The sequence below is a fragment of the Scardinius erythrophthalmus genome (genome assembly GCF_964197995.2).
Source record: "Scardinius erythrophthalmus genome assembly, chromosome: 17".
Lineage (NCBI taxonomy): Eukaryota > Metazoa > Chordata > Actinopteri > Cypriniformes > Leuciscidae > Scardinius > Scardinius erythrophthalmus.
In genome coordinates this window covers 28,663,744-28,687,353 of record NC_138237.1, presented here as the reverse complement: position 1 = coordinate 28,687,353, position 23,610 = coordinate 28,663,744, and the positions used below count along the sequence as shown (strand labels likewise).

The 23,610-nt window shown below is 38.3% G+C and overlaps 1 protein-coding gene across 1 annotated transcript; it reads right to left on the bottom strand.

The window, feature by feature from the left end:
• Window positions 1–185: 185 nt before the first annotated feature.
• nsd1b (nuclear receptor binding SET domain protein 1b) lies at window positions 186–21,430 on the bottom strand. Its single transcript, XM_081390347.1, has 24 exons — window positions 21,325–21,430; window positions 21,076–21,206; window positions 19,001–19,578; window positions 17,740–17,881; window positions 17,415–17,587; window positions 15,502–17,326; window positions 15,310–15,422; window positions 14,919–15,201; window positions 14,555–14,655; window positions 14,366–14,411; window positions 13,226–13,407; window positions 12,910–13,041; window positions 11,402–11,525; window positions 11,110–11,310; window positions 8,827–9,006; window positions 8,470–8,626; window positions 8,181–8,386; window positions 6,380–6,492; window positions 6,018–6,287; window positions 5,342–5,458; window positions 5,117–5,258; window positions 4,916–5,022; window positions 3,964–4,162; window positions 186–3,517 (listed from the first exon to the last, which is right to left on the bottom strand). Exons 3-24 carry the CDS (start codon window positions 19,349–19,351, stop codon window positions 3,003–3,005), a joined length of 5,679 nt encoding a protein of 1,892 aa, XP_081246473.1. The 5' UTR covers window positions 19,352–19,578; window positions 21,076–21,206; window positions 21,325–21,430; the 3' UTR covers window positions 186–3,002.
• Between the last annotated feature and the right edge of the window lie 2,180 nt (window positions 21,431–23,610).

The window sequence follows — 23,610 nt, the reverse complement described above, 5'->3', positions numbered from 1 at the left end:
TGGAAATGTGCTTATAAATGCTATAAATAAATGCTGCAATGCGAAACATGTCAACGATCCTAAAACATGTTTCATCATCTCTATGTGAAATAGAATTTTTTTTTATTTGGGGGTGAAATATGACCCAAGCATTTTTTGTGAGATTTAATAGTTTCAATTCCCCACCCATTTGATTACTGACAATTAATGACTGGCAAATGCAATAAATAAATGAAATACAATTTAGATCAAACTATATACAGGGAGGTAATAAAAACAGCAGCAAGAAGTGTGTACTGTTGTTTATTCTGTACAAAGCACTACAGCACAATTAAAATCTCTGACAAGGCAACACATTTTTTCCCCCTTTTGCTTGATAATTTGTCTGAAATAAAGTGGAATGACTCTAGGAGCAGCATTAAAACTATTAAGTTAACAATTCTATACAGGAATACAGTAAAAAAAAAAAAGTTTAAATGCTGTTCAACATGAAGAAAACTTGATCAGTTAGACAGGGGTCAGGAAAATCAGAAAAGGGAATTCAGGAGTGTAGACAAGTAACAGGCCAAAATCATTTGTCCTATACATTAGCTTGACAAAAGATGATAGAGGACTAGAAATATGAGCAGTCTCAGTTCAAATTGTATGTTGATTTAACATGAAGTCAACAAATGCCAAAGACTTGACTGGGAGGGTTTACTTATCCGGATTGCAAAGTCTGTTACTTTCTTTCATATAGCTTAAATGTATAAAAACATATACAACATGATAAAACAGCTCATCTATTTGCTTATCTAACTAGACCTCATAGTTGCGCTTTTATAAGATTGCCCTGGTGTGAGTTGGGACAGGACTTCCTGTTTGTTTGAGCGTTTTGTAACTGTTGGATGTCGCAAGCGTTTCAAAAATCACACAGTTCACCTTTAAATTCACAGCACAATTTACACCAGAGGATTGTGGGAATATCTGTCTCTTCGGTTGATATAATCAATTAAAACAGAGGAACACTTCCTTTATAAATTGCATCAAGCTCGTATGGATTTTGAAGATTAATTCGAAGACATTTCTGGGGAAATTTCCGAAATTATCTCAAATAAATTACAAGCATTCTTGTAATGTTCTTTGTTTTAGGATGTGTTAGCAGGCAAATTTTGGATTATTATACAAAAGTGCTTTAATAAAATGATAAGTCTTGAAGTCTAAAGAAATTTAAACGGCTGGCTATAATACAATGTGGAAAATACAGGATCAAGACACTGATATTTTAATTGTATTAAAGTGCCCCTATTATGCTGTTTTAAAGGTTCCTAATTGTGTTTTGGAAGTCTCCTGCAACATGCATCAAAGGTAAAAAAAATCCTTTCATAATATACATTGCACATCACCACATTTTTCAATGATTCTCAAACGACTCGTCCGATGATTCAGTCTCTCTAAAAAATCCCTCCTTTCCGTAAGATACTCTGCTCTGATTGGCCAAATGACCCACTCTGTTGTGATTGGTCTACCGCTAACAGCGTGTGTCGGAAATTGGTGTTGATTTTACCATATCAATCCGAGCACGAGTCCTAAGATGAAATATTAGAAGAACTAGTAATTCAACCCGAACCTCCATCGCAAGGATGATTTGAGCAGGACGTTTCTCAGTGATATGCTACTTACTCTGTCATACATTATGAGATGTCGCAACTGTAATTCCTTACCATCAGCATTAACAACTGTCTGTTCATCAACAAACCGATGTGTATATTTCTAATTTATTGCAGTGCACATGCAGGAACTGTATCTATAACAATCAATAACGGTGCATACGTTAGCCGAGCGTGAATGACGGGTGTAACATTAAAGTTTCGCTCCATCCTTTATCATCACTCGAAGTAGTAAGAACAATAGACAATCTGCATTAATGGACACAATTTTGCAAAAAAATATATTAAACAGCTATATTACACACTGCATGAAAGGTAATATCTGAAAAAGCATAATAGGGGCACTTTAATTACCGTCAACAAAGTATATTTCAGTTTTGATACAAATGCTTTGTATATGCGTACAGCCAAACACATAGCCTTTCAAAGTATAATCAATTTGACAGCATATGCCAATATAGGCGGTTGACACGTGCACTAGAAATGTTCACCTTTGTCTAATGTCCGTGCTCACACAATTGCTCATCAAGTTGCTTCAGAAGTTTGCTGTTCCATCTCTTACGTTTCCTTTTTTTTTTTTAAACAGTTCGTCCCAGAGTTGCCACCTTGTGTACAAGATTATTAGTGTAAATAAAGTGCACACGGTTACAAAAGTCGGGCTGCATGTGTACAGTACGTGTACTATGCTGAAGACGAAATTTACATCACACGCACTTGTATGCATATAGCATTCACATAAAAACCAAAATATACTTTGGGCTTGAATACATCAACCACTTTTTCAATAGTAAAATTTAACCTTAGCTTATGTTCTGTACTATTTGTTCACAGAGCAAATATACAGAACAAATGAGTTTTGGTAACAGTACGTATTATTTATAGTCATTATTATTTGACTCGATGAAGAAGGCAATGGCATTTCCATGGAAAAATATATTCCCTTCCCTCAATACTGTATCTTTATTCTCTCCATTGTTGCTTTTTTGTGATGCTCAACATCTTTCATAGTGCCAGATGTAGCAAGAAATAATAAGATGGCCGAAATCTCATGACGTCCCATGATGTTGTAACTGGTGATGGCGTTGTATGAAGTGGATACTGTTCAATCATTGTTTGAATCTTTTTTGCGTAAGCATTGTCATCTTCCTCAGTGTAGTTCGAACCAACCTCATAAAATCAGCAAGAGATTACAGAAGGAGATGCAAAACGTTTTGAGTCCCATCTTCAAGTATGTTGTAGTGATTGGAATTCAAAGTACACCAGATACCCTCAGTGAAAGTTAGTGTGAGAAAACAAGAACATGGCTGAAAAGAGGTCTGTTTGGGACATTTAAACCCCGGGTTAGTTTGCTTCGATAGTCAATAGATTAAACCTTCATACTTCGGTTTTCTTCTTTATCCTCAACCGTTCCGAATTATCTTGAGATACGCTCTTCTCATCATCCATTTCTAAGTGCATCAAACTCTCTTCCTCTTCTTCGTTTTCTTCTCCATAGGGAGAGATGGGTGAATATGCACAGTTTAAAGAGATGTTAAGTGGTGGAGGGCTACTGGGAGGGCTAAAGGAGACATGAGGGGCTATATCAGGGGGAGAGGGAGCCTGCGGGACATCCATAGTGTTTCGGGTTGTGGTTTTGGTTTTGGCATCTCTGATGACGTTTATAGGGTACGGTGTGGCGAGTTCCCCGGGGCATTCCCGGATCTCGCCAGGCTCCAGGGGTTCGGGGCCGCAGGGGTCGTGTTCGCTGCATGACAATCGCCCATCCAGTTTGGATATGAAAAGCATGCCGTCCCGATGTTCGACACAATAGGAACTAGGGCACATCTCACAGAAGGAAGCTGCTTCCTGTCCACACAGGTCACACTGATGCCAGGGACACTCCCAACGGCCTGAAACGCAAAACAAGTTTCTCACTGAATCTCTGAAAATGTCTTGGTTACGTATGTAACTCTCGTTCCCTGAAGGAGGGAACGGAGACGACATATATGGAACGTCTCGGTTATGCATGTAACCCTCGTTCCCTGAAGGAGGGAACGGAGACGGGGATCCCAAGACGTCGGGGACGTTGATGTAACATTGAACGTGACCGACTGAAAGGGAACTCTGCAACATTGACATTATTGAACTCCACTGAATCAACATTGAACTGACTAGAGCTGAATAACAACACTATTGCCTTTTATAGAGTTGCTTACAGCTGAATTAAGCTTGTTTCATAATTTGATGAACTTTGCACTATTATTGAACTAAACTGAATCAACACTGAGCTGACCTGAGCTGAATGACTTTATGGTCAGTGAGTGGCCTGTTTGAGAATACTTCATGAAAGACTGACCTGCAGGTCTCTTGGTGAGATTGAGGCAGTCGGCATGGTAAACCTTAGGACAGCCTGGCCTCTTGCAGGACACAATCTGTCCTCCATCTCCACAGCTAAAGCACTCATCCTCCCGTTCCTTGATTACTTGCTGGGATTTGCGCTTCATCTGGGACCTCTTCTTCAGTTTACGGCCTTTATCATCTGATGGGGGGTTGTTCTGATAGACACAGAGTTGATGTCTAACCTCAATCACTTATCAAAGCAGAAAGGACCACTGAATTTGCAAGAATGCTTTGGATACTAAAAACTTCATTGTGAAGATCGGACAGATTTACATTAGAAAATGAATAGGCACCTCTCCAGAGTCCATCCTTAAATTCATTGAAAGTCTTTGGGATGTGCTGGAGAAGACTTTGCAAGAGTGCTTGACTCTTGCATTGTAAATACACGATCTTGACCAAAATACATGTTGTGATGTCATTTCCATCAAGAGTTGCATCGGTTGGTCAAGATCTTGCATTGACAATGCAAGAGTCGAGCACTCTGTAAAGTCTTCTCCAGCACACCCCAAAGACTTTCAATGGATTTAAGGTCTGGACTCAGAGGTGCCAATTCATGTGTGAAAATGATTCTTCATGCTCCCTGCCAACCATTCTTTCACAATTTGAGCCTGATGAATCTTGACACTGCCATCCTGGAATATGGTCTTGATGTGTTTTCCTACATGGTTGTTTAAGAAATGAAAAGCTACACACTCCATCAATTAGGGTTAGAAGAACTGTTGCCAGACATATAACATGCTAGAAACATAATAATCACTGCAATAATGATCCAGTCATAGACTCTTAAGCAATTGCCTATCCAAACAGCGACTTTTTGTTTTGGCCCGGCAGTGTATATTATTGTATCAGACAAATCAATGATCAATCTATAACATTACGTTACACTATATAAAAGATCATCTGCTTACTTTTGGCCTCACTCCCAGGAATCCACTGCAATTCGATGCACCACACTTGCACACTGTCTTCCCATTGCCCAGACACTCAAGGTTATAGTTGAATGTTAACTCTGTGCCTTTAAAGAAAATGCACATCAATGTTTTTGCAAAAAGCGGTGTAAATGTGAGGCTTTACCACAGAGTCTTCTATATAAAAAGAATTTGACTTACCAGCAGGGATATCTGTGAGCGCAAAGAGCCCAACACGTGTGTCTCCGTTGACTGTCCATTTTTGGGTCTCGCAGTTTGGCTGGCAACTGTGGTTCATAAAACGGGCTTCATTTCCCTTGGGCCCGGCATCAATAATTCGATCCTTTCAGAAACCACAAAGCAATCTGTTCAGCTTCTATAACAAAAATCTTAGGAGACACTAGTGTTGTAGTTTTAGAACCTCACTTTGTCCAACGTAAGCATGTAGAAATTGCCGATATTGTTCTCCTGAGCGTGTTTAATCCGGGCACGGCATTCTTCCTCATCAATCACCTCTCCAACATATTCGTTAACAAATCCTCCCTTGGGTCAAGCGTTAAAAACAAAGACTTGTTTAGAAAGAAGACTGGACAAGCTAAAGCTAATTATATCCACATACATATCGGCTCTCTGTAGAGACATTATAAGGGGGAGGACTGAGATGGACTAATTGTTAAATATCTTTGGAAAAATTCTAATGCTCAATATTTTAAAAAAGTCACTTTTCGAAAGTTTGTTTACTCTAAAACCGAACACAGTCTTTGGTGTGATTACAGAAAGAGAAGCAAAATTATGATATTGTTGATTTGGAGCAATTTAGTTTAGCACCATGCTAAGCGTTATACAACTGTGAGGTATATAATGTTTTCCGCATTCAACTCCATCTTGCGCACAGTTGAGCATGCAAATCCCTTCAGAGTACACTTCATTTATTGTGAGTGTGAATGGATACACTACGTAGTGGACCTTTGTTTTATGAGCAATTGCATTATGTGGACAGTTCTGGAACACGAACAAAGTATACTTTCGGGCTTTTGATTGTGTGGTCTGCATGAATGATGTTTGAGACACTGCCCATGAAGAATATTCGAAATCAGCTCACCTTTTTGATGTCGTGCACACAGCGCAGTCCCCAGCCGCGAGACAGTGTCCTGAAGATCTCCACCTGGCAGTACTGCCGTTTGGTGAAGCACTGGTTCTGGCAGTGCTCGCCTGCGGGACAAACCTGTGGGTGACATTCGTACAGCAGCATGCGGTTGATGCACTCTGAGTCCATACCGCAGGGGTTCTCGTCTGTCGCTTTGCAGTTGCAGCGAGGAATCTCCGAAAGGTCTGCTGAGATGATCAGCACTTTGCCAATTGGTTTGTTCACCTATTGGATTTAACCAAGATACGATTACAACATACCATCGTAACATAAAGCTAGCGATCAGTCTCATAGTGTGTCTTGTAATGGTCATGTACCTTAATATGTTTGTATGGTGGGGGTTTCTTGTAAATTTGTCGGTCCTCCTGGAGCTGCCGTAGTTCTTTCTCTGCCTGCAGTTCTTTGAACCTTAGAGCAGCTTCTTCCAAAGCTAAAACAAATTGAACATTTTGATTTCAGACATTTTCATTTGATCACTGATTTCAGCTACACCAAGAATCATGTAAGACAACTAGGTTTTTACATGAGTTGTGTGTGCAAATGTCGCCTTCACGATTGCTAGGGTGTTGTGGATGGTTGCTAAGGGATTGCTACGAAGTCGTTAAGGAGTCACACGTGTTTTTAGCCTATCAGCCTATATTAAAGATTTTTATAATTTATGGGTATCGGTCAGTATTGTATATGTATTTGTACATTTCCCTATTTATGAATTTAAATGACCTTTGCCGTCATCTAACACTCACTTGTGTACTGTATAGTATTTTGAAAAAAGTGTTTTTGACTATAAAATGAAAGCCATTTTGTTCTGGACCCTATTGACTTGACAGTTGAAACATTCTTTAAAATATATTTTTTTGTGTTCCGCAGAAAAGTCAAACAGTTTTGGAATGACATTAGGCAGATTTCATTCGGATAATGACAGAAGTTTCATTTTGGGAGAACTATTCCTTTAAAGTTAAGGTCCCGTCCGGCATGTTGGACTCTCTGGATCTGATCAGTTCCCTGACCCCTAAAAGGTTTGTCTTGCTCATTGTTATAGCAGCTCACAGCACGACTCCCTGCTGTTGTCTGACTTGAACTGGTCCCTCAAGAGTCACTCTAAACATATCTGTCTATAAAGCCTTCAGAAAGATAGGTAGTCTATAAACAGTCTTCATGTATTTCACAATACTTTGTTCAGCTTGTAATTCTTATTAAGTGTGCCGTGGGTCATATTTCAGGATTCTTTACCATAGCAAAGTCTCTGAGATCCTGACACCTTGTACTTACTTGCAAAACTAATGCAATACATGAAGACTGTTTATAGACAACCTATCTGTCTATAAGGCCTATAAAAAAACAGTCTTTGTGTATTTCACAACACTTCAGCTTGTGATTCGTATTTAGTGTGGGTCATGTTTCAGGATTCTTTACCATAGCAAAGTCTCAGAGATCCTGACACCTTGTACTTCTGGAGACTCCATGTAGGTTGCAGTTTTGGAAAATGGTGGCACTGGAGTCTAAAGGGTTCCTTTTGGTTTCACACCTAATTATTCACATTAATTCCAATTTATTTTGCCGTTAATGTGTCTTTTTCCTGGCCTGTTTTTGTATGACCCTGCTGAACCAATGAGCGTTTTGCTGTCCATTGGTCACGCCTTAATTTAGCAATTTCTATTATTGCATTAGTATTGCATCCTTCTCATGAGCATTTAATAGTTTTTGACTTTTCAGTGCGAGTTAAATCTATTTTTTGGCCTATTTTAACTGTAAAAGAAAACCTGCTTAATAATTAAGGCGTTTTTCACTTCCAGCCTTCCTTAACAATTATATATCTCTTATAAATGATTAAATACGAAATAAATAGAAGTTATTCAGATTATAGTGGTTTGGAATTGGTCAAATGTGCTTGGAAAAAAAAAAGTGATCAGAATATTAACTAGCATAATAATTATGCACGCACAATATTTTACATATATTTTATAGTTTTATTTTACATTTGTTTTGCTTTAATATAGATGTTAACACCCGTTTTATCATTCACTGAGCTAAAAATGTTAATCTGATTGCTAAGAAAACGATAGGGCATTAGAAATAGTACCAAAAGCAAGCAACAATAATTAGTTGCAGAAGATATACCTTTCTTATAGGTAGAGTCAACTCCCTTTCCCATTTTCTCTTTACTGTTGGCATCACCCTCCATGTAAGGGAAAACACGGGCTTGGTAAGTCCACAGGTAGTCATTAGAGCCGAAGAAAAGCACTGGGAACTCTCCGACATCGTGTCTCATGCGTAGGATATTCTCAGGAATGTTTTGGGGATTGCTAACTTCTGCCGGCCACCATCTAACAAAGAGTAGAGCAGAAACTGTTGTGTACACTGACTGTACAAAACAGGAATGATAAGGGTCGGCTGTGTGCATGCTGACCTGTAGCGGCCCACTTTTACCCACACTACCTCCTTGTAGTGAGGTTTCTTTCCAGCACGACAGTCGTTGCAGTACCAGCTGCCTTCTGGCATGTCGATGTTGAGACACTCTCGGTGAAATGCCGCAGGACATGACTCACAACACAGCAGACTACCACCTGTAGAGGGAAGTGATACAGATACAGAGAAGAAGTGTTTCTGATAGGGTTTAATAAAGTGAGCTTCTTAGGGAAGTTCTTTTAAGCTGAATTGAATGAATTATCAAGGATTACTAAAGCCATTCATATAATGTAAATGATTTAGTGCACACACTAAAATCAGAGGTGCAAATTGTGATTCAGCAAACAGCTGAATGAACCTTCTGAGCAGACGAAGCACCAGCTGACGTTGACATGCTCGTGGTTGCGGCAGCCTTTTCTTGGTGTGAAGTGGTTGGGACACACTATGTTGCTGTGGGTGAGTGTGACACTCCCAGCAGGAACGCAGTTATCGTTGGCGTGATACGCCACAGGGCATCTGATACAGCGGGTTAGCTGGCCTAGGCACAAAATACAGAGATTTTCATAATAAAAGCACCCACTTTTGAAAAATATGTGTTTTAGATGGTGAACACTAAAGGCCCTGATATACTCACAAGTTTGAAATACGTGACCAGCGATATACTGTTAGCGAACATCTGAAGCCGCCCACACTTCTAAGAGCGACGGTTAGATGAATATGTAAATATGTGCAACTCGCTTTCTTCTCAATTACAAAATAAACACAACAATTTTTTATTTTTTTTATAAAGCATAAGAAAAGCATCTGATCATAGCAACGTGGATATGTTTGTATTCGGCTCTAGATTTTGACGTGAAAGAAAGTGGAGACTCTGCGCACACCTGCCTATAGAGTGGTTCAGGTATGATGTCACTTTGTAGGCCAACCGGCAGTTAGCATCACGCTGGTTCCCTCGACAAAAACCCAATAGGATGTTCCTATAGGCTTTTGGATTATCGCTATTAAAAACAAGCTCTGTGACCAACAAAAGTTTATGATACTTGCATGTTTTGTCCATCAAGATTATTATCACAGATGAACACAACTTTTATGATTTTTGAAGCCTAAATGCAGTCGCCAGAAGTAAAAAGCTAAAGGTAGGCTATAAACCAGGGATCAGCAACTCCGGTCCTGGAGGGCCACTGTCCTGCAGAGTTTAGCTTCAGCCCTGATAAAAACTCACCTGCCTGTATCTATCTAGTAATCCTGAAAACACTGATTGCCTTGTTCAGGTGTGTTTAATTAGGGTTGGAGCTAAACTCTGCAGGACAGTGGCCCTCCAGGACCGGAGTTGCTGATCCCTGCTATAAACTAACTACACCACGGTCCCACAAATTCAACGTCATCATCATTAAGCCTCTGACAACTCTTTCAGTTTTTATCTAAAACCATTTTCCCAGAACATTTGAGTTAGAATAGATTTTAAGAGCACAATTATAAGCACAATGAGGCTGTAAAAGCGGACTGAGTTTACCTGTTACCCGATGACGTTTAATCTCCTCGACAGCCTCTGTAGTCACATTTAGCCACTTGTTAGCAACTGCATTTTTCAAGACACGTAACAGCTTCAAAAAACCACAAGTGGGGTAATATTGATGTATTTTATGTCGTAGAATAAGACATGAAAGTGTCTTGAGCATGTGTTCTCCACAGACCTTATTTCAGCCATTTAACCAAAACCCCATTCAAAAAACCCATTGACTCCGGGACGATGGAGCCTGAAGTGCTAAAATACTAAAACTCGCTTCCGTGCTTTGGCCTACAAAGTGATGTCATACCTGCACCACTCTATTACGTAGTCGCCACGGACCAATGATAGTACTAAGGTGTTTTCCAGCTGGAGCGAACTTTTCTGGAAAGTTTGCTTTGGCAAGCTGTTTCAAACTCCCTAAATTAACTTTGTTTTGGCCTGAATTTGTTCGAAATGATGTCACAGCAGTTCAATCTTAGGTTTCGCTTGAAGTATATCAGAGCCTTACCATTTTTTTTTGTCAGGCGAAATTTGACATTTAAATGTACGTGCTAATTTCCTTTAGTTTTAAATTTAGATTACCTTTGCCACTCACTTGAAGTGAATCTTTAAAAACACAAAAAAATACTGTTAAATGTAATACTTAGCAAATCTCAAAATTAATATTAATTGTTCATACTGTACATTATAATGTTGTGATGCACAAATTCACCTAATTCAAATGATTGGTTTTATTTAAAAAGTATTTAATTTTAAAATGATTTAGACAAAATAACATGGAATTTTCATATCGGCCACAACATGAAATAATCATGGGCTTATCTGTATTGTTAATATTCTGGTCAATACAGCCCATGAATATTTCATGTTATAATAATATCGGTATACCTAGTTTGCAAGATAACATCCTAATGCTGATTCGTACTGGTCCAACAAACACAGCATCCATGATGTTGCCATGATGACGAGATAACTCACCTAATTAAAAATAACAACTTTATTGGACCCACACTTTATGGACTGAATCTTACATATGTAAATATATCGCTGTTCCCAGGTGGAATTGTTTTGTTTTTTTAAGGCAGGGGTCATCACATGATCTAGCACCTAACTGCTCTAAGCACAACAAACCTTTAGATATGGACGGATTGGTAGGGTTTGTGATGAAACACGACAGGCAGACGTGGAGAGGGCAACGAAAGGCCCGGTTCAGAGGTACAGTGGGTGCATGGCTGGCAGCGCATTCCCCATGGTAGAACTTCCCACATCCAGGAAGCATACAGCGCCTGACGTCCTCACCCAGGCTCTTACAAGCAAAGCATGAGTGTATACCTATTCAAATATTCACAAAACCAGCTGTTAAAAGCTGTAAAATTATTTCAAGTCAAATTGTTGGTTTGTGAATTATGAAGCAGGCACTCACCAGACGTGCACTCCTGACATAAAAATGTTCCTGCGGGAGGCTCGTTCAGACCAGTGCATTGTGGGTGGAATGCCCCACAGCATTGCCCTTCGCACAGAAGGAGATCTCCCTGCTTCTCACAGGCCTTCAGAAACAGCAGAGGAGGAGGTCATTGAGGGATTGTCTAATATACCATAGTTATCGACAACTGAATTTTGTGAATTCATATTTCAAATGATAAAGATCAAGATCAAGATCAAGATCACTTCATTGAAACATCTTAAAGGATAGTTCACCCAAAAGTGAAAATTAGCCCATGATTTACTCACCTTCGAATCATCCTAGGTGTATATGACATTCTTCTTTCAGACGAATACAATCAGAGTTATATTAAAAAATGTCCTGGCTCTTCCAAGCTTTATAATGGCAGTGAATGGCTGTTTCTGTTTTGAAGTCCATAAAAGTGCATCTATCCATCATAAAAGTGCTCCACACGGCTCCGAGGGGATTAATAAAGGCCCTCTGAAGCAAAGCGATGAGTTTGAGTAAGAAAAATATTCATATTTAAAACTTTATAAAGTAAAATTCTAGCTTCAGGCCATACGCAGTCTACTTGCGCCTAAAGCGCAACTTACGCAACTTGTAACGTCGGAAGTAGCGTAGTGCATCATGGCGTAGCGTAAATATCAGCAGTACTTCACATTACTCACATAAGTTGCGCTTTAGACTTAAGTGGAATCCGTATGTTCATTTGGATATTGGGTATATGGATATATATGGATATTTTTCATATAACACATCGCTTCGCTTCAGAAGGTGACAATTTTCATTTTTGGGTGAACTATCCCTTTAGTCTGAAATATAGTTATAATTTTTTCTGATTGATAATGTCATTTCATTTGACACTGTCATTTGTTTATGATTAAATCTTATGGGCTGCGTCCGAAAAATTAAGGCGGCTGACTTGTAGCCTAATCAGACAAGGACTTTATAGGAAGCGTTTGCGCATCACAAAACTCATTTCGGACAGACTTCTGAGGCAGTGAAAAGCACAGGATTGTGGGATATCAAAGACAGTGAAGGATACATCTATGCTGCCTTCAAAAATCTATCAGATGAAGGTATCTCAGGAGAGAGGAAGTTAAGCTAATATTGGATTCGGACGTGCCTTGATGCCTTCCTACCCTGGAATGTATCCTCCAAAAGCAGCATTTTTAAGTTTTCGGACGGAGCCATGGTGAATCAACAGACTTCTGTCTGCGTGACATTTGCTGGACTTCACCAATCAATTAGCCCGCTTAAACCACACCCCTTTCTTAGGGAAAAGGAACAATATCATTGAAATACTTTCAGAGTGATTTGTTGGACAATTAATGATAAATAAACCTTGCCAGCCAATCAGAATTCACCTGACTTTAAAGAGCTTGCTTGAGTATTTAACACAGCAGACGACATAACTGTTATTGACCGTTGGCGTGGACACTAATATAGTTATAATTCTTGATGTAAACGGGCCTCAACACACCTACCTGACACACATTTTCCTTGAGTAAGATGCTGCCACCGTTCTCCTCTGAGAGTTGTTTATTATCCGAGAGTCCTTCATCAGATTGTGGATTTTCTTCTTTTTCAGAACACAAGCCATAACTAGATTCAAGCATCTGAACGAAATGCCAGATATTCCGGTTAATTAATTAAATGAGCATTTAAAAAGATTGATTTAAATAATTTTCATTGAATTCTCTGGCTGATTGAATTGGCTGATTAGAAGCAGTTGTATAGGTGTACCCAATCAAGTGAACATTAAGAAATAATAAACTGTTTTCAAGAGATCGTTTTACTGACCTCTGAACTTGAGCCTCTGAGAGCATCTGAGTCATCCGCTGTTGATTCTGGGTCAACTGTATGAGGCATTGCAGGGGCAACTTTTATCTCCATCTCTGTGCTTTTTATTATTGGGTCAGTTGGTTTGTCGATGGACTCGGAAGACAGCTTGTTCTTACTTTTAGATGATTGTTGTCCCATTCCTTCATTTACAATACAATTACTTTGTACAATTAGATTGTAAAACAAAAGACAACTAAGGCACCAAATAAACGTATAAAAAATAATAAAGTTCAGTGGCAGAATATGCCAGATCTTCTAGAGCTTAAACCATCATTTTCAACTAGATTAGATTATTGTTGAAAATGTAACTGATGGACATACATCTTTCAGTGCAAAATTGACCTGGGGTGCGTTTCCCAAAAGCATCGTTAGCCAACTATGGTCGCAAGTTCCGTCGTTATTAGCATAGTTCAACGAGTCTGTGTTACCCGAACATTCGCAAACGGCATCAAAAAGTTGTGTGGTAAGAACGACAGCTCCGACCTCTTGTTTGCATGTCGTATGGACTTAATAAACCCTTATGTGGAGCAAAATAAGCAAGATGACATTCAGTACAATCTATATGTTTTATTTTGAATACATACAAATGTCATTTACATCTTTTAGTTTGTCAAAAGATTTAAAGCACCGTTTCTGAAGAGTGTGCATGTGCATATGTGCTCTAGTACGTAAGAACGAGCTTATGATTGAATCTGGAAATAAAGCAAAATAACTGAGAAATTTTTGAAATAGTCCTCAGATTTCATGTCCGTAATTTATAGCAAAACATCTAGCATTAATTCGATTTCATTTAAATAAGTTATCACTCCATCGCCTGCGTGACATCATTAACCAATGTTGTTGAACGGCAAATTTGCGTCAATAAGGTTTCGGGAAAGTATTAACTAGCTAGTTTTTCTTCGGCAATGCATCGCACTATGGTAGTTAAGCATCGAGTTACGTCATTGTATGGGAAACGCACCCCAGGGCTGCATGTTCGGAAAACGTGGCCCCTTGAATTGTCTCTGATTGTTGGCTATGTCCCTAGAGTAATGAAGTTGTCCAATATAATAATATTATGATTTTAATAAAATAACAGAGCTTTGAAAGCAGTCAAACCTGATCTTGTAGATTGTCCAGATGAGCACATCTTCTGTGACTTCACCTGTGAATGATAATGCTATTAGCCCAATTTCCCTTTGTCCTTATGTCATTAGACTAAGCTAACTAGACTAAAATCACAAATTTTTATAACAATTATTCTTTATCTAGTTATCTTTCAAAGTGAACTGTTTTTTTAAATAGTACCTTTCTTTTAGGCATGAGAATTGGTTCAGCTTCAATGGAGCTTTCTAGAATCTTTTTGGTGGGTTTCCGTTGTCTCTTTGTGCTTAGACACACACCATCACCTATTCAAAATTATGAACAATCATTTCTTTTTGACGGTAATTTTGTTCTGATAAAAAGTCATGAATATAGTCAGCCCTAAAACAATAAATAAACTAAAACGTAGGGGAAAAAAGTTTTCCTGGCTTGCACTAGGGTCTAACCATTGCATATGGTAAAACAATGTGATGGAATTGTTTGAAAAATATTACAGTATTTTTCCAAACAGTTATAAAATTTGTGAATTTCTTCATAATTATGTAAACCTTCAGAAAAAGCTACTCACCAATCGCCAAAGCATTTTGTCTTTGAAGCTGCTCCTTATGGCAAAGTTCAGCACATGGTGATGGGATTGTTTCTGGAGGTGGAGTTAGCGTGTCAACAGACAACACTTGACTCTCTTGACATGGCGTGGTATTTATTGAAGGAGTGCTCCGAGGCATGTCTTCTGGAGGAGGGGTCTGTAATTCTGGCAGGGACCTCGACACACCTAGTTCTGTTACCTGAGGATTCTGTATACTTTCGCCAGATGTTTTCTCCACTGGACCACTGCAATTGTGGTTTTCGACCTATTCAGAAGTTAAAAAAAAAATTTCAGCATGTTAAAGCGAATTACACAATACAGGATAACTTACACATCCAACTTGAACTTGATTAGCTAGCATAAACTTAGCTACCTTAGTAAACGACTCAGGTTTCTTTTTTGCTTTCTTCTTAGTAGAAAACAATTGATCGTATTCCTCTGTCCATTCTATGAGTCTTTTGCTAGGTTTCCGAATACGTTTACATTCTGTAAAATGCACAAACATTTTTGAGCCCACTTAAAAATTGACTCAATCTTTAGATGATATTAGCATTGTCTACCTTACCTGTTGGGGTGTCATTTTTTTGACAGTTGGCTTGAGTATTTTCTAATGCATTGATGGAAGTTGCCTTCTCGGGCACGAAAGAAAAAGACTTATCTATGCCACCCACCAAAACTTCACTTTCATTTTCTGAGGGTAATTGTTTTGTCTCTTGAATACAACCTCCTTCATCTGCATTTAACGCTTTGTTATTGACTTGGTCATACTTTTGCCAACGCTTTTTGGGCACATTAGCAGAGAACTTAGCTGAGGTCTCTGGTTCCTCTGAGGGCAGGTGAAGCTCAGATATCAGTTTGTCAAATGAATCTTTGGAGTGGATGTTTGATGTGACCACAGTGGTTTTCTTTTTCGAACAAATTTTTTTACTGTGTCTTTGAGCATTTTTTGAAACTGTAGGGTTTAGATGATTTTCCGGGATACTATTTGTCCCAGACTTCAGCTTCACCTTCTTCCGTTTGGATGTGATTTTGCCTAATTGACATTTTTCTGTAACTACTGTGTTCACTGTGGTCAGCTCATCCTTCACATTTTTGGGTAACGGTTCTATTATCAATGCTGTTCCATCGTTTTCCCGGCTATCGTGCATATCCTTGAGCATCATTAGGAATGTGCTAAACTTATAGTTTGCATCAGGATGAAACGACAGAGGCTGGCCACTGTGTTCATTTGCTAGAGATTTGAAGGTTAATTCTTTCATGTTCTCCATATCTTCCATATTTAAGCACAAAGATGGAGTAGTAGAACTAGAAGATAAATCAGAAATGTGACTCTCTTGTTTGAATTTGGATGAATGAAAAGCAACAGGTGCTTGAGATATCAAAGAAGTTTCATCTTCAGATTTGACTGAATGCTCATTGTCTTTACAACTTTCAAGATCAGATGATAGCTGGGTGTGTGTGCTAAAGTTTGAGTCTTCTTTCTGATCACAGCATGCGGTAGTTGGAATCTTCTGTGAAGGGCCACTGTTGTCTACATCTGTTGTTTCATGTATTGTAAAGTCAAAAGAAGACACACAATTCCCTATTTCAACATTTGAAGTTGACTCTTGGTTTACCAGTTGTTTTTTCATCCACTCTTCCTCCTCCATTGCCTTCAGTGCTCTCGTCATCAGGCGACTACTTGCCGGAAGGCACTTGACTCTCCTACCAAGAGCTTTCCTGGCTTCGGTTGATAGATGTTCAAGTCCGGTGATTTGATTGTCCTTGGATTTCATGCTTGCTGAATCTGGCATCTTAATTTTACAAGATACCTTCCCAAAAGAACAATTCACAGATTTAATTCCAGCACGACCGAGTCCCCCATTGACTTGACCTTTCCCTGTTTTACTGAACCAAAGGCCACCCTGGTTCTCCACATTCTTTTTGATTTCTTTGTCATTTGTAATGGGAAGTTGACTTGGGGTTGAGTTTGATTGTTTGATATTTGATATTCGCTCAGAGCTTTTGGGACATCTGCGGATCTGTGGTACCGAATCAATGTCAGAGTAGGGACTGTCCAACCCTTCCATAATCTTATCCTTCTCATAATGAAATTCCTCAGATGGTTTCAAATGTGTTGACGACTTTCTTTGTTTCTTTTTGTTTTTAGACCCCTGATTATGTGGTAAGGTGTTCAGGTGGTCTTTCTGCGTAACTGTCCCATTGCTCAGAAGACTAATGTTGGGTAATTCCACTGGCACAGACACTTTGTTTTCTGTGTTATTTGTGGTTCCTTCCGAGATTGTTTTGAAGAAGTCTGAGCATGGAGTGGTGACCCTTGGTTTCTCCAGGAGAAGTGCTTCTGCTTCAACCACACTAGCTCTCCAAGAGTTCAGAAAACGCTTGGGTATCTGCAAAGTAACCCAAGAGTAACAATTTCACAAGGGTTTTAAAAAGGTCACAATATCCATTTTACTGAAAGGATGTTTCAGAAATTACAGAGTGTCTGACGTTTTCATCTTGTTGGCGTCCACTTCCTTTCACAAAAGGGAGATTGTTAAACTGATATCCACCCACAAATATATGAGTAGATCGCTCAGGAACCCATGCTTGTTCTTCAGGTTCCCCAAATGTCTTGAGGAAATACTGACGATTGGTCCTATCTGGTGGCTCTGAAACACAATCGCACAAAGCAATTCAAGGAAGGACAATACACATTCTTGTGGGTGGATTGTGTGGAAAAAAGCGACTGAAAAGTTATGAATCTGGTTCATGAAATGGTGATGGGACATCTACAGTATGGCTTCTGTGGTTGTGTACTTACCTTTAATTCTGTGGTAAACCCCCTCAAATGGGTGAACAGTCACCTGACAGGGCCACCATGGTCTACGGTTGAATTTAGCCCATATAACTTCACCCTCCAAATATTTCACTGGTGGTAGAGCCTTTCGTTTCGTTTTTTTTGTCTGCTGGTAGACATCATATATAAATTAGGTTAATTATGTTAAAATAATATGTAAGAACATAAAATAATATAGGCCTACAAGAATTTTTTTTTTATCCATCCCATACCACAGTATTTTAAATCCATTCACTGATCGTTTCTTTTCTAGTCTTTGTTTTACTATTGGTTAAGTTTTTATATTCATTGTTAGCCTATGTGATTGTTTTCATTTTTCCCTTTTCATGTATCTCTTTACCTAGTTAACTTTCTATATTATTTATTTTAATATTTAAAGTGCCATATGCTTTTTAAATCCCTTATATACCTGACAATCATGCCAATAAAGTTGTGACTTGATGACTGTATTTCTGTAGGCTTAGGCTACGCCAGTGTGTGGCGATAAATGAGACATAAATAGACACAACTAATTACATGTTTATGATTATGATTTAATTACTAGCCGAAAATAATATTATAGCCTAATATGTTAAATAACCGTAAAGTGAACTTCATATAATCCCCTTAAGTGTGCCTAGAAAAATAGTCATATGCTAAGTAGCCTATATCAATCCATCGCACAGAAATGGATATAATTTCAATTACTATAAAAGCCTAATAGGCCTATAATAGGCTACAATAATATAATATAATATAATATATTAATATATATTCATGCCGCATTAAATATTAATGCATATAAATATTAATGCATAATATATCATATTAATGCTGCATTGTCTGTCATTTTTAATTCAAAATAAAATGTTTATTAATAATATCTGTTTACAGGTTCGTTTACACATTAAACTCGTGGCCACAAGAAATAGATGTCGTTCCTTCAACATAAGAAGTCGTGGTCACAAGAAAAATATGTTGTTCCCTCATCATAGGATCTCGAGGCCACGACCGGTCACCATACAAAAATATTTAATAGGATTCATTCAATTTTTTAGCATATACGTTTTATGAGCATATTTTTATAAATGATCAACTATATTATTTTATTAATAATTAAACGTATTAATAACTAACATTATATTGACATGGTCCTAATTTTAAAAGTTTGCAGAACAGCTGAACAGCAGCTCTTCGTATGAAGAGATATCTAATAATATTGGTGGTGGTTTGATGGTGAACTTGCCATTACAATCCTGGCAGGCCTGCTCACATGAGAAGAAAGCCCACAATCACTTTTAGACTTGTCTTCAAGGACGACTTCTTTCCCCAAGGAGGAGCGAGCCTTTGAAATTTTGCTTCTAGGCTTGACATCCAATTTTGTCTTTAAATTTGTTTTTGTTGTATGTTCTCTTGTTGAGTCACACGAGGCTCGTTCCAGCCGAGACACTGTCTCTGAATCCATAACTTCATCCTCGTCCTCGTCTTCAAACAGAATTGACTCAAAGTGCAGTCCATTTGCAAATGGACTGGATGAGTCCAGGCTAAAATCAGGGCTGGGTGGGGACGTGCAGCTGTCAGTCACAGCTGCATCCATTTTGAGACAGATGTGTTAATAACTCAGTCTGGCTACAACAAACCAATCTGAGTTATTTGTGCACACATAGTTCCATAAGCCTCTAAGGCTTTTCTAGCGACAAATATGAGTAAACTACTTAAGTTTTTAACCCATGGACAGGTGAGACAGGAAGGGCCAGGGTCAAAGCCAAGTGTCTGTCTGCCAATGGGTGAAGTTTTCCATATACTGTCAAGCAGATCCAGCACCTGTGAACAAGTGAATTACTGAGAGTAAGCATATGTGACCGAATCCGGCACTGCTCCATTATCTGAAAAACAAATTTGTATATACATATCCTGTAAGCATTCACTTCATCATCACTTCCTCTGAAGAGTAAAAAACTTAAAATGAAATAAGTAGACAAGTATAAATTGTGCTTCTGTGTGGATTCGCTAAAAAAAAAGAAAAAAGAATGGTAGTAGTAAAGCAAAGCTGGCAACAAGTGCCCAGCGCTGTTGTTTGCAAGTTTATGAACCTTTAGGAAATTTTGCAAAAAATGTAGGCCTAAATTTGCGTCACATCTTCATCTAAAACTTTTAACTACATAAAAGGAGTTATGTATTATATATTTTTATATAATTACATCTTTTCACTTGTACATTAAGCCTAATCCAGTGTTTGGTTTTCTCCAAACGTAATGGATCATTAACACCAAAAGGCTCTTTTTTGGCTCATCTGTCCACAAAACATACTTCCATTAGTGTCATCCACGTGTACTTTGTCAAATTTTAGACTAAAATTTGTCTTGCTGCCCTGTCTGTCTAGTCTAGCTGATGGTGGACTCACAAACACTAACCAGATCTCTAGATGTTACTCTGAGGTTTCTCCTTGAATATTATATGTCCTGCTTTTGGAGTGATTTTTGCAGATGATATTTTTTTCTTGGTAGAGTAAGAGAGTCCATTTGTATTCTGTATAGAAATAGTTTTGCAACCTTTTCCAGCCTAGTAAGCATCAACAACTTTTTTGACAGGAGATCCAGGTTCATGTTCATTCAGTAATTTCAGGCTGTCAAACTCACACTTGATTTTTATCCAATTATTTAAAACACTTCTCCAATTACTCCATTATTATATGAACTATTGAATTATTATAATATAATTTGAAATGTTCCTTTCTCCAAAAAAGGATATTTTCACCTGCATCATTTTGCTCAACAAACAAGTGAAATATACTAAATAAGTGAGTATAAATATATATAAATCATTCATTTAATTGGATTCTCCTAGTTGAGATATAGGACTTAAACGGAGGTTTGTTTACATTATAGAATTTCATGTAAAATTCTTAAGCGTTTACAAAGTTTTTAGCGCTACTGAACGTTCGGAACGGATTAATTACGTACTGCTTAGTGCTTACTATTCCGAGTAGGGGAAGTGGTGTTCCATTTAGAACATTCTCCATAACACAGGAACGCAGGAAAGATAGCGGGCGCACATATATAACAGAGCGAAGAGTGAACTCTGACACATGATTCACATAAAGAAGTATTATATGAAGAGATACAATAGTGACATGCATGTAAAAACTGGCAGCGCTGTGCTCATTGTCACGCGTGCTAATCTCATTAATATTTATGAGCTATTATTTTAATAATATCTCTCTCCCGAACAAACATCAGAGTTCACAGAGTTGCACCGGATATTTCGTTATTTTAAAACATATAAAACGTGATGCCTAAGGAAACACCGATGGAATCTTACCATTTAAATGTTGGCCAGTGTTATTCATATTGACAACTCTTCGTTTGCGCGCGTGAAATGACCTTTTTTCCCAAATTGTGAAAGTGGATCAAGAAAATCCCAGCCGCAGCTGCAGTAGTAGGCCAGAGAACCTGAGAACACATTCATGCTATCATCATCACTCTACCCCTTCAATATAAAAACACATGCACTGTAACACTCACACCGAGAGGAACCTTCCCAGTGCGCGATGTCTGAGTCACAACGTACCTCTGCGTTACGATGCGGACGTTGTACTTTTCATTTTCAATGATTATGGTTTCCTTGCTGTCGACCTGCCCCTGGTTCTGTTTCAAGCCCGTGACTGTATGTGTCTAAGAACAGCAGCCAATCGGCACGGCAACCCAACCCCTTGCGAGAGGAGCTCTTCTCAACTCCTGTGCTTCACTTTATCCCAAAACACAATTAAACATTTCAAAACGCTCAAATGCACGCTTAATCGAACATTAGGCGTCCTTTTAATATTTTTTTTTTATATGTTAAGATATATACTGTGCTTTTGTAACGGACATTTCTACCCTTAAGTGGTAGGCTTTCCTTTACGTGACATAAAATCCTATTCTGAAATAAACACAAATTTAACACAAACACTCGGAAGCGTATGCAAATACGCGATTATGTTTAAGTTTCAGCGCTCTTGATCATTCAAGATGGAGTCTGGTGTGTGCTGGCACAGGCCACAAAGTGTTAAATTTCGATTTGAAGTAAGGCTTTTATACGGTCAAGAAGTTGTGACTCGTCTTTAAACGACGTTTTTTTAACATTAGAGTTGATAAAATGACAGTGCGCGTGAAGACGAACGTGCGTTCAGCAATGCTGCGCTATAAAAATGGCTTATTTGTACATATATACATACAGTAGGTAGTCTACTAAGATTTTGTGTAATAAACAAGACACACATAAATATCGTTGTCAACGCATCACAACGCATTTCTCTAACATATGGAAACGACACCGAAACCGTGTTGATCCTTATGTTTGGACTTGTGAATATATAAACAGCGCATTTGTTTTTCTCTGCCGTGTATTTATTTATTTAATTTTGTCTGAGGAGAGAAAATGGAGGAGTCCGACATCATCTCATCGACTGTGGCCGAGTTTAATGTCGTGTGAATGTGACACTAGAGCGCTTTAATACGACGAGCATTGAGCTTTAGATCACGTTTCAATAAACGTACATATGTTACACTGCTTAGCAATACGTCTATTATTCCAAATCCTGCATAACTCAAAACCTGTATTGTAATAGTCCCGTGAGGTTATTATAAGGGCAGGGCGTGTTTGTGGCTTGGGAACCCGTATCATGTCGATTGGCGACGTCGTTAAAGATGTTTTTCGCTGGCACCTCAGAAGTAAATTTGCGCAAGATGTCAAAATTGGTGTTGAGCTAAGAGTTCGTGTTTCAGCAGCGCTGTCTGTGGGCCTGTTGACAGCTTTCGACTGAACAGCGCCTCGACTGGCAGAAAATACAGCAGGAAACTCTACCATAACCGATTCATACTCTTAATAAGTCTGTCTCTATTCTGTTTCTCAGTCAAATATGACAGGCTGTCCATTTAGCCTACATTTGTATTTGCTAATTCAACACACAGTGGCATCTGAAATATTGCACACTGATTGACTGTAATTAATGATTACTAGTTGATAGGGGTGAATTCAGGTTGATTGGGACACTTTTTTGAGATGACTGAGGAAAAGTTTCCCAATAAACCTGAATTATCCCTATTAATTGAAAGGGGAGGGAGGGGCGGGGGTGAAATCAAATAGCCTATTGATTAAAAAAATGTGTGTGTGTTTATGAGTATTATCCTCCACACTTGGCAACTTGACACCAATAGGCATAATACCTAACTACACTAACGTATGTTAAGTCTAGTTAAGTTTTTGTTTTTGTTGTCATGTAAGAAGAACATTCAAAAGGGCCTTTTACACCGGGGCCTTTAGCCCCATTGTTCCCTATTGTAGAACACTATGTGTGAGGGGCTAAATCTTCAAGAAAAATGTCTGAAAATGTCAAAAATCTATTTCTGGTCAAATTTGATTTACAACGACAACAACAAAACTATTTAAAGCTGCATAACATGCAAAAAGGCCAAAGAAGAGATGCCCTGTAAAGGCCACACTTTTTGTATTTTTTATCAGGTAAAAGGTATTTTTATCAATTTTTAAAAATAGAAACATTAAATTGAAAATGAAAAAAAAAAAAATTGAAACTGTAATAAAACTATAAATTGCATATGTATAATACTAAAATATGTTATGCTTTTGCATTAATATTATAATATATTGCTATTTTGCTTATAATGTAATTTTTGATATTAGTTAACCGTCTATTGTTTATATTGTTCATTTTGGATGAATAATGCCTGTTTAATATTTCTCTTGCCTTCTTTCTTACGCCCCCTGGTGGTCAGTCAGTTCTGTCTTGACCTATTACCCTTCAACAATCGTTCAGCAGAGCATTTGTCTTTTTTTGTGTGTGTATGTGTGATTTAG